This window comes from Ornithodoros turicata, unplaced genomic scaffold (genome assembly GCF_037126465.1).
Source record: "Ornithodoros turicata isolate Travis unplaced genomic scaffold, ASM3712646v1 Chromosome23, whole genome shotgun sequence".
NCBI lineage: Eukaryota > Metazoa > Arthropoda > Arachnida > Ixodida > Argasidae > Ornithodoros > Ornithodoros turicata.
Window position 1 is genome coordinate 1,560,613 of NW_026999342.1, and position 12,297 is coordinate 1,572,909.

The 12,297-nt window shown below is 44.2% G+C and overlaps 1 protein-coding gene across 4 annotated transcripts in view; it reads left to right on the forward strand.

Moving 5' to 3' along the window:
- The window catches only part of LOC135373345 (NF-kappa-B inhibitor-interacting Ras-like protein 1), a 42,693-nt gene that overhangs the window by 8,888 nt on the left and 21,508 nt on the right, over positions 1–12,297 (forward strand). For all 4 annotated transcript variants that reach the window (XM_064606561.1, XM_064606564.1, XM_064606563.1 and 1 more), the window contains 2 exons: positions 3,293–3,388; positions 3,481–3,528. In XM_064606561.1, coding sequence (XP_064462631.1) covers positions 3,293–3,388; positions 3,481–3,528 — 144 coding nt within the window. The remainder of the gene's footprint in view (positions 1–3,292; positions 3,389–3,480; positions 3,529–12,297) is intronic.

Sequence of the window (12,297 nt, forward strand, 5' to 3'; positions counted from 1 at the left end):
GCAGACAGTTGCGTGTGGCCACCCGAACACGCATTGACGGATTACCGGTGGCGGATGCGCATTCTGATGGACCACGCAGTCCTGATCATGAGAACGGTGATGTCTTATGGCATCGGATGACGAACGATGGACGAGGTCGTCGATCTCAAAAGGTGCGGCGCCACACACAATATCGGCTGTTAAGTTATCAAAAGCTTTCGACATACAGCTGTGTCAATTTAGAGCTAGATTAAATGCTTCTGCGCTTCCAACAAGCGCGCATGTTCAGCGGCGTTCTACTTGTGGCGATCTACTTCGTTTACGTGAACCCGAGCGGCAATTTCTCGAAAGCTCGTTTTTAACAATACCCTGATATAACAATCAGATTTCATGTTCCCGTCAATATCGTTATAAACAGGCTCGACTGTACATTAATTTTGTTGTAATATCGAGAAATGAGGTCAGTTCTAAACATATTCCCACTTGTCCAATTCAAGATAGCCAATTCAAACCGTACTAAAAGCCCTCAACATTCTACTTCACATGCGCACTACGTTTTTCGTGCTGTATTGCTCCGCGAGGTCACCGCTATGTTCCCACAGCCGGTTCCCTTGCAAGCTGCAGCTTGTCTCAGTGGGGTCCGTCATTGGCTAGGAGAACGAAATCTCCCTCACCTTCAGCGCTTAGAATTCAGTGTTGCTATACGTTGGAACATGGTGATGCGACCCTGATCCAAGGATAAGGAGAGACTCATGCGGATTATGCTCTTTGAATGGCATTGTTTCGTGTTAAAGACGCTCGTTAGAAGCAAAAGAATTTCATATTTGGATATCGTGAGCTACGTTCTTTCATTGAGCATAATAATTGGAGAATGTTCATCGACCTCGTTTGTGCCCCTTTAACTTGTGCGAGTTAACATGCGAGACAGCAGAATTTGAGCCAGTCATTACTTAAATCCACCATCTTGTTTAGATACTTATTCTGAAACGAGCACATACTTTGAGATATGAGTTGCCAAACTTTGGTATGCAAATGACATCATAGTACATAGAAGAGCATTGTGCAAATATCCGGCGCTGGAGATCCACAACTGAAAGAAGACAGTTGAATTATAATGAGACAAGACGTTCGTGCAGAAGGCTGCATTTCTTCAGGTCAAATGAGTGGGAACCAGGACTACGCATAAATGAGATCGCTTCGGATTATATGGGCCGGAATGCAGTCTATCTGGCAAACAGAACAGCATTTATTCCAGTCAGCTCGATCTCTATAAAGCACATGGCCCTCCAATGTGAATGCCCTTTCCCTCTTTTTGCGCTTGAGAAGTGTGTGGTTTCAGTTTCAGCTCATTTGCATAGCAAAATTTCGCGATTTATATCTCAAAGTCCATTCTCGTCTCAAGATGTTTAGAAAAGGGGATAGCTTTAAATAATGGCTTGCACCAATTCTGCAATCTCGCATTCCAAAAACATTTAATTAATCAGGTAATTAACTAATTAGTGAACCAGTTTTTACATCCTATATGTGCCACAAAATGTCCGCCTGGCCGCATAACCCACCTGTGGGAACCGCATCTATAGTCGTGTTCAAGGAAAAGCAGTATAGTCCGTCAGCAGCATACGGCATTGGAGATAAGGAGATGCAATAGTGCGCCAGAAGAAATACTGCAGCGCTACCATGCAGTGGGGGAGCACACTTTCTGCAGCAGCTTAGCGTCATGCGGTTAGTCTTAACAGCCAATACGGAAGCGGAGTGAGTATGATGGATTACATTATCTGGCGCAAGGAGGCAGCATGACCTCACTATGTCCAGCCATCCTATCTGCGGCACAGTAATATATTTAGAGTTGACACACTATATTGCTTTTTCTTTTTAAGTTGAACACGACTATAGGTAGCTCTCATAGCTTTATTATAAGAATTAGGTAAAGGGGAAGAAAATGGCCTGTACTTTAATTGTAAGTGAAAAACACACCCTGCTTTTGTAGCAAATTGCAAACGTGTAACTTTCACCTACGTAGTGATTGATCTTGCGCGTACTAAATGGTGGTGTTCTGCTAATCAACAATCAAGGGCAAAGACCACCACCATCTGCTTAAAATCAGCGCCACCATCACCTGTGAATTAAGAGAGCGTGGATAGCAAAGTAGACTACGTTCTTCATATGTTCTGAGCCAATGATCACTTACAATGATATTGTTCAATCTTGCTTTGTTGAAAACGTCAGGGCTTATGGCTTTTTGTAACACTCTGAATGTTTGTGAGTAGTTACAGAGGCGGTGCTCGTGAGATTGCAGTTGTTGGCCTACCGCTGGCCCCACGTTTTGCGGGTAAAAAATAACTTTGAGACGTTAGTTGAGATACCCTCTGTGTGTATTTTTCATCTTGTTGTAAAACGCACACAAAGAAAAAGGAAAGGATGAACTGGGGAGTGTACTGCAGCTTCTGGTTCCGTAGATTGCAAATCATGTTTTAGTCTACTGGCCCTGATACCTACTCCCCAGGACTTGAAATAGCTACTCAACTTCAAAAACACAAACATCTGAATGCAACAATCTACATAAATATGTGCGCTTTGATAGAAGAAGGTTATATAATTCCACAATTTTTTTGCCCACAAAGCAAAACTGTTATTTGTGAACCATTATTTGAACAGGTTACAGCTCAGTTCTGGTTCAGCTAATAATATCAGATTGGTGTTCTGTTGGACTCTGTTTTACGTTCACAGACTTAGGTGTACTTCACTTGCACAGCCATGAGCCATCAGCTCATGTCGCGTTTGAATCTACGTGCATTCAGCATGGCAGTCAAATCTTCTTCACTGAGGTTATACATTTCATACTTGCTTATATTGTCAGTGACCTTAAATTCACTGGCATTACACCTTTGAAACCAAGTAGTCGAGCATTCGCATGCAGGTTCCTCTTCTGACTTTGCACAGGCTTCTGCTGCGCGCTGCTTCGGCACAACCAGCAGTGGAATCAGCGTGATTTGAAATATGCTGCGTGCTGTGGCTTTGCATTGTTTGGCAGGTGCGTGCTCCGAAATATCAATCAACTTTGAGCTCAAATGCGCACGAAAATCCTATTGCTTGATGGTGTAGCCCGAATTACCTGACGGTGCCAGTGGTGGTGTCCAAAACATTGTCAGAAAAGGAATGCTATGGTGCCTTTTTGCATTCAGGGATGATGTATGTGGCATAAATGATGTTTAACAACTCTGTGGCTTTATTAACAGCATTGCAATATGGCATGCACACATCCATTGCTGTAGCTATATATCGGAATATTATCCTGTATCATGATGAATTGCAGGAAATTTTTCCTACTGTTGAAGACATCTACTGTGCACAAATTGACAATGACCGTGGAGGGAAGGAACGGGTACAGTTTTATGACTCGGCTGGTGTGGTGAGTGAAGGCTGTGTGTTTGCTTGTGAATTTCAATGAAGTTCTGTCTGTTGTCATAGGAACAAAATGGCAGTGATCTCTGTGCTTTCTAGGATTCTTCATGTCCAGAAGTGTCCAAAGCCTACCTGTCCCATGCAGATGTAAGTTCTATCGGATTCTATCAATACTTTAATTTTATGGGGTGCACTGCTGCAGTATTACTGGTTTCATGTTCATGTTGAAAATGAGCACACAAAATGAAGATGGACAGCACACAGCAGCTCAAACTAGTAACTCAAGTTTTATTGTACAGGACTCGCCAGATAAACTTTGGGGTTTGTAATGGAGATAAAACAAATAAAAACTGTGTCTGGAAGCTAAAGTAGATGTTAGAGGACGTATTATGCACCAAAACTGTATGTCAGTGCTGCCACTTGGCCCATTTCTCTGCGGATAAATCATGGAAATTCAAGGGGCACTAAAGTGCAAAAACAAGTTCACTTCAAATTATGTTAGCCACTATATTAATTTCACACTTGTTGTCATAATTCAAAGCTTTGATTCCATTACGAAGCTACAATCAGAATTATACTGGACTCTTTCTTGCTTCGACTACAAAAAGAAAAGCATGATTCAAGATTCCTTCCCCCACCCCCAAGGGAACTGTGCCGCCAACGAAGTCCAAATTGAAAGTTTCACATATTCGCAATGAGCATAAAACACACACAATGAGGCACAGAGCAACACACTATTTTATTGCGAAAATACATACCTTGAAAGTGGCATCCAGGCTGACACTATAATGGAAAACGTTTCGTGCACACGGTCGGGATGTGTTTAACATGTACGCATGTTTCAATGTCATAAGGTATGTATCGCACAATGGACAGACAATATGACTAGCTGCAGTCAGAATTTCTTAAGGTGATCAGGTACGATGAATCTCGGGACATTTCGAGATCCAATTGAATGGCAGCATGAAGAAAGCAAAGTCTGAAATGGGGTGTTCAATCACATATTAGTCATGTTCGAACTGTAAGTTGGTTCGCAACAAAATCGAGACTGAAATTAGCAGAAGCAGCTTACGACGCAAAATCACATCCTCCTTTGTTCTCCATCCAAGCCATCCGAGCAAGCACACTGGTGGAACCCCTGTTCTGTTGCAAGTTGCAATCGGGTGATATCAGCGGCGATGGTGGTTTCGTGACGAGAAGAGGCATTGAGTTTCACCTCCTATGCGCCTAAAGCATGCAGAACTTGGAATACGATACTGGGCAGGTTCAGTAGCGCCATTGCATTGCTCCCACCATCCAACCGACGCAACATTGAAATCGTTCAAATGATACAAAGACATGGATTGGATTGGATTGCCTACCTTTTGCTGTTCAGTTCCTCTTGTGATACCTCAAGTGGAGCCTGTCTAACCCATCCTGACTTTCAAAGTGGTTCCAGTTTAACACACAAGGCTCTGACCAAACCCATTCTGGCTTCGGAGTGGACACAAGTTGGCAAGAAAATGGTTCTATTTCAAACCACTTTGCTGACCAACTGGTTCCACTTTAAACTACTTTGCTGGCCAAGTGGTTCCACTATATCCCCCCTGGGATTCCACTTTGTTTTTTCACCTGGGTGAGCAGTGAACATCGCTTCGGCTTGCTTCAGCTCGTGGATCGGGTTTACGTCGGGGGGCTTTTAGTCCATGCTGCGGGTGCCACACAACGGAGCAGTTTCGGTGAAAAAATAGCGCGAGTTACGAAGCGGACTCGTGGCACACCTGTGTCCAAAGAACATGAAGATGAGTGTTGTAAGTGGAACATTTGTAGTAGCTGCTGTGAGCTACAATTCAGTAAATCAGTATTGAAAAATGCAGCAATGTGCATCATGCCGCGCATGTACAGGATGTGTCCCTCAGGGACGACAGGAGGGACAGGAAGGGTCCCTCAAGTTGTGCCTAGACTCAGGCTTTTTCACATGATGGAGTGTCATTGAACTGCACATTGCACTCACACTACTCAACATAGTGCTTAAGGTGAAGCTGGACGGAGCCATTAAGCGACCTATAGTGTTCATGAAGACTGACATTCAAACTGGTCGTTATCTGAACGTCCAGTCTTACCCTGAAGCGCCGTATGGACTGGTGCAATGTGCAGTTTAGTGATGCCACCATACTGGAACAGAACAATGGACCAGGGAGATTAGGGAGGCCTTCAACATCCAGCAAACAGGCTGACGTGTTAGCCATACATCTGTAGCCCTTTCAAGGACAAGATTAACTTCTTGGGTGGCAGATGAGTGGGTCACCTTCTCTTTCCACAGCACTTCCAATCAACAAACAGTAAGGTTTTGCAGCATCATGAGTGGTAGCAGAACAAAAGTAGCCAAAACAGGACGCGAGCTCAACCTGTCAACTGTGGAACACACGGTGGTGTCTAGTGCACACATTTGTTATTCTTTCAGTTGGGTGGCACCGAAAAAGTTGCTACGTGCCATAGATCCATCCATCTCTGGCATCAGTGCTGCATTCCTCAGTAAAGTATCATAGTTCTATGAAGCTCTGAACCAAACATCGGGTTCTGCAGTACGTCCTGAATTTTATGTATTTTTGCAGGTTCTCATAAAAATCTGGGCTTTACATGTGGTATAAAGTTACAATGTTTTGCCAGTGCAATTTTCCATCAGATGCATTTAAAAGTATGCGCTAATTTGCAAAGTTTAAGGCTGCATTCCCACTCCTCCCCTGAAAACGTGTGTCTCCGTAACAAGATTCCACCGCTCGTGTAAGCCCGTTCCTAAAGATGCCGATACAGTTAGAAAGCCGATATCCTTGGGTAAGCTCACATGTTCTCCATTTTGTGGTAGGGCATACGGCAGACAATTTTATAAATTGAAGAACGTGACGATATCCTCAGTAATTGCTGTTTTGTATAGCAAGATTTGGTGGAAACAAATTAAGATATCACAGCTTTCTTTTTTTTTTGGCATTGTGCAGTTTTATAATATGAGAAGGCATGTACGCCGCAATATTTTTGGTATACAGTATTTATAATTTACACAGGCTTTTGTTTGGCAATGAGAAAATGCACTTCTGGGGTTTCGTCATTTCCAACTCTCTTAAGATCCGGCGAAAGGCAAGCTGTATCCTGGATGCGTACAGTACAATGTGTTTAACCAATCCTAAAGTTGTAGTGCAATAAGAACATTAAAACTCAATTTGCTAAGCTTTCAAGACGCCCATGAAAGGCTAACCTGAAACAGAGCCATTTATAGGGAGAGTTTGGCCATTCTCTGATCTTTTGCCACCTCATGGGTGGAGCCTGGTCTGATGCCAGAGCTATCGTTGCACCACCCATAAAGCCTGAATCCAAGCAGAATCCGCTTATCAGCCATCTGGTGCGCGCCATTTTGATGCTGTCCACCAGCTAGTCGACAGCTTTGTGGTCGCCCTGAATGTGATCTACAGCAATAATCGGCCTATGACCCACAGCCGCCTGTGATAAGGGGGCTTTGTTGCCAAACTGAAAGAGTTGAAGGGCAAACGGCTTTCGAAGGACAAAGTACGCACGTGTCATTAGCATCAGTATGGCATCTGCGACCAGCTGACGACGGGACAACAGTAGAGCACGGTGAGGGAGGTTGTTCAGCCGTGACGTCGCATGACGCGCTTCGAGTTAGGTGCCTCCCAACGGCCAAACCCTTTCTATGAACAACACTGACCTGAAATAAAGCCCCAATACTTCGTAAAAGTAGCGCGAACCTTTGAGAATCGCTGCTTTCCTCCCCTCTTATGCGGTCTATGGCTTGGCGTCTTGTCTCTTTCAATGGCCTTTTGCTATCACGTGGTGCGGAGCCTCTTCCAGAGCCTCTTCCGGAGCTGCCATTCCAGTTGCACAAATCAGGAAGACGTTGGGAGTGCCAGTGGCAAACTATACAACTGTGCTTCTTACTGAGTCTCCCTGTCAGTGTTCTATGCAAAAATTATAGTTGCTGTGCGTTCGGGTGCCATACCCGATATGGCGAAGGCAAGAACTTCTTGCGTTGCCTTTCATTGCGAGGGCATTTATCAGGGAACCCCACCATCTCAGCTTTGAGAAAGAAAGGCTTCACAGTCGTTTCAGTTTTCTCAAGCACACACATTTATTGCTTTCATCGTGGATTACCCATGCTGTCGCTGTGCAAAGCTTTCATCGTCACCGCGTGCCACATTTTGCGTCCGCTGTAGTGAATTTTTGTTTGTGTTCAGGACCATTTCATTGATGGGTCACGCTTATGTGGTCAGTGAACATTGCATGCATTCTTGAGAATGTAAAATAGTGTGGAGTATTTGACCGTACAGTATATCGTTCTCCTGTTCCTAAATCAACGTACCTCACAGAACAGTGTTGTTTGTTGAAATTCCTGTTGACGTGTGATGCCGTTTTGACAGTTACTTTTTTGTCCCCAACAACTTCACTTTATTGAACCAAGTTGAACCAACTTGTTTGAACCAAGCAAGGGTGCTGTTTGAAACGAGCTGCTTTTCAGTGCGTTAAAAACATGGCAGGCTGTACAAAATTTCAAGATTGTTCGAATTAAACCAAAGTATGGCTTATCAGAGTTTTAAAAATACCCAGCCTAATTATTTAAGCGATACCCTACGACAGCTACTCCTACATCTATTCTTATGCCATAGATCTGTCTCTACTATGGGAAAGAGACGTGTCTTTTTTCCACAGCATATCCTTTCTGAAACGACAAGCAACTGAGGAGCAAAATAGAACAAGCAAACAAGTATAAGAGCATCCTTTCATACAGATTCTTTGATGAGGAGTTTGTAAAAACTGATAACTAATAATCCGCCCAGCGGTCTTCATCTACAACGCGTGTGATGCCTCACTCCAATGTGTCTGCTCATTGCCACAAACACATGGGCGTTTATTTCATGTGTTTGTTTGCAGCATTATTGTAAAAGTTCAATTATTTTTCCCTTGACAACTAAGTTTTCATAGCGGGACTAAATTTCGAGAGGACATTCGACGGAGACATATCCAGAATGCACAAACAAAGCAAGCAGTAACATTCTGCTTGCCTGAACATGGCTATAACACGGCTGTCGCCTGCTATGGTGCAGCAGTCCAGGTAGCGCCGCTGTCAAGGCGAGGGGATTGAAGTTAGTGTGTGGGGGGAGGGAAGGAGAAGTTGTCACTACTTTCAGTATTCAGGGACTTTCACTTGAAAGTGTTGCCAGCGCCATCTGCAGAGTCGGTTTGGAAGCGTGATAGCTTCAGAGGTTCCCGGGAGGTAGCGCTGTATCAAACCAGAACTGGATCATATTATAAAGTGTAACTGGGCGGATGCTGCACTGCAGGTGGGATGGCTATTATGACCATCGTTGATCGTGGTGTGTTCGTGTTGATCACGTGGTGTCGACCATGTACGTTCATGTTCAGAACTTGTTATCTGCAATTTTCTTCTCATTTTTTTAGAGAAAGCACGCTACGTCAAATGTGTGATTGAATTTAATCGAAAGAAATTTTCTTTTCGGAACTCTGAAATTCGCGAAGTCAGCATAACGTTTTCTGCCATGTTGCATTTGCCTTACTCCATTACAAAGTTCACTTGTCGCTATGATTTTGACTTTGACTTTGACTTTATTTTTAAGTGCTCATAACAGCTGCCAGCCCTTGTGATGATGCACAAAATATAAGAATATCACAGTATAAGAGAATATATCACACATATACCGGTATATATATATATATATCACACTGCCAATCTAGCATAATCCCGTAAATGCGTAATGGGCAACAACAGACCTCTTAAACGTCATAAAATTAGCCGACAAGTCAACATCGCTGATGATGGTATTAGATGGAAAAAAACACAAACAGAAACGCTGTTTTTCAAGATGCTTGTAGTGATAAAGGAAGCAAGGCTACACACAAAGCAACAGTTACACGAAACAACAGTGAAAAGTAATCAGGACGAAGTTGGGTCAGTGTTCTTGTGTCTTGAAACGGTTTTCATATTGTGTAACACGAACGGTATGTGGTAAGTCCCACAGGCACTTTCTGCTTCTGCAAAAAAAGAAAACATGGTTGAGACGACACTGATGTCCCAAGGGCTATTTTGGACGTACGTAAGAGTGATTGCTTCTGCTGCATGCCAACTAGATGGGTGTAGCAAAAAATGGTTCCTGGTTGCATGGGCTGAAGAAATCAACCCCCAGGCTCCTGCGTGCCCACGAATACCAGAACATGGTTGTGGATAGCCGATGAGACATGTCACAGCAGACAGAGTGTTACCATTCGCTCTCCCGATTTGTTGAAATTGGGAGACATAGTCTTTTTTATATCTTAATGGGCAATAAAATATGCACGGCATTCGTTGAGGAACATAAAAGCAATATCATTCGCTGCACCGGACCTGCATGCCAGTACTTTTCTATTGTTGGTCAGACATGGGTGTGACAATTGTCCCCTGCGTCTTTTCTGTGTAGACGTCTTGTGGACAATTATGCACTTTCCTTCATTGTTTCATTGCCCTTCCGCTTCTGTTGAAGATACGGTTCATTGGTATGAGAGGGTAACTGTCTGACCAGCAATTGGGAAATACTAGCATCCAGACCGAGGTTGACTTGGGAACTATAGTCCGTGACAGCTTAACTCCTACAATTGGGACTGCCCACTCATCCGTGGAAGGCTCCTGTGATTGGCTACCAGCATTTGCACGACGCCCCTGCTTCGTGATGTAGTGTCGGCTCTCTCTCTCTTAGTGAACCAGTCTCATAACCTTGTTGCGTTGTCTGTACTCCACTGAATAAAGAGAGAGAGTGGAACAGAAGGAACAGACGGAAATCCACTCGATACTACCGAGGAAGCGAATGATACGGCTTTTATGAATGACGTGCACCTCTTATTATCAGTTAACATCAATGTTAATGAAAAGAGGTATGTCTCCTGATTTCAACAAATCAATAGGGTGAATGATAATACTTGATCGAGTATGATCCATTTCCTTGACTCTTCACAACCACACTCCTGTATTTTTGGCAGCACAGAACCCTGCGGGACCATTATTTCTGCTCACAGAACCAGGGACCATTTTTTTCCGGGACCAACTTTTTCAGGATCACAGGATGTATGGGGCCGGTTGGTATATATCTTGAAGCGAGGCGACAGAAGATGAAGAACAACACGTTGATGTCTGTGTTCTTCTTCACATTCTGTCGCCTCGCTTCAGGATTTTCAGGGTCAGTTTTCAGATTTATTTTCCATGATATGTTTATGCATCGACAGTATTTGTAACTGATGGATCGATTGTTGAAGGTGTCCCACTCACTGGTGCTTGTATCTCGGTGTCTGAATTCATATTTGGTTGAGATGACAAGTGACAGGACCCTGGGCAGTCTGTACCCTAGCCATGTCGCTTCCCAGAGAATCACTAATGACACCAGGCGTCCATCACGGTCGATCACATTGTCTGCGCACATATACAAGTGTCCCAGGCACCAGGTGACAGTCCACATCTTTTTGCATGCTGTCGTTGTGCCTGACAACATCAGCTTTGATTATGTACAGGCAATTACGTGGCAGAAAGCAGAGCAACAACTCTGGGAGCCTTACCCCCATGTGTGGCAGATGGTGTCCTCCTGTACTGATGCAACCAACGTTGAAGCTGGGTTTCTAGGTTGCTGTCTTTCAACTTTTTGAGGGCTTCCTTTATGCTGTGAGCCGCTCGTTTGGCTAATCCGTTCGACTGCAGATGGTAGGGAGCAGTACGAGTATGTTGGATTCCATATTATTGGACAAATTCTTGGAAAGGAGCTCCCGTAAATGTGGTCCCGTTGTCAGTCACAATGCATGTTGGTAGCCCGAAACGAGCATACAAGGTTTGAAGGTGAACAACTGTTACAGCTGCTGCTGGGGATTGAACTGGGATAGCTTGAATCCAACCAGAATGGCTGTCCACGACAGCTAGCACCATTTTCCCTTCAATTGGTCCTACATAGTCCATGTATATGTGGGACCAAGGTTCAGTAGATGATGGCCATGCCAGCGGTTCCTGAGACGGAGGCAATGATGTCACTTGCTGGCGTATCATGCAGGAGTGTATCAACTGTTCCACCTCTTGGTCCATCCCTGGCCACCAAAACAAGGTTCTGATGAAGGCTTCTGTTGAATTAATTCCCTGGGGCATGGCGTGGATTTCTGCTTGCTGAGGTATGACAATACGCCGTCCCCACAGTATCACGTCATTTTCCACAGACAGTTCATGCAGCCTGTGCCAGAAGGTTTGTAGGTCCTTGTCATTCGATCTGGCAGGCCAGTTGTTTGCCATCATAGTTTTCAATATTTGCATGATGGGGTCTTTGAGCATGAGGTCAACAAGCTGTTTAGCTGAGATTGGACCCTGGTCCAACATGCTGAGAGCGTTGACCACCCTGTCACTTGCTCTATCAAGCTGCACGCTACTCTGAGCAGGTAGCCTGTTGAGCACGTCCGCATTTCCATTTGATCCCCTAGCATTGTGCTCCAGTGTGCACTGGTAGGTTGCCCGCATCAAAGCACAGCATTGAGTCTGTGCTGCTGCTACGGTTGGTACAGGTTTCTTCTCACCAAATAGTCCAACCAAGGGCTGATGGTCAGTCTTGAGGATGATATTTCTACCTAATAGGTAATCTCTCAGTTTTGTTATTTCTGAAAATAATTGTCAGAGCGTCTTTTTCCAAGTGGGAATAGTTTTTCTTTGCAGCATTTTGTGTTCTCGACCTGAATGCTATGGGTCTGTCAACACCACGTATGTTGTGTCAGGGAACTGCTCCCAAGCCATACGGTGAAGTACAGAAGATAGCGCTAAGAAAAGACGACCACTGAGAAGATGTAGATGGGATGAGCGCTGGTAACATTCATCTTCCACCAGTTCCAAGGCATTCAATTGGTGGCCTGAAGATT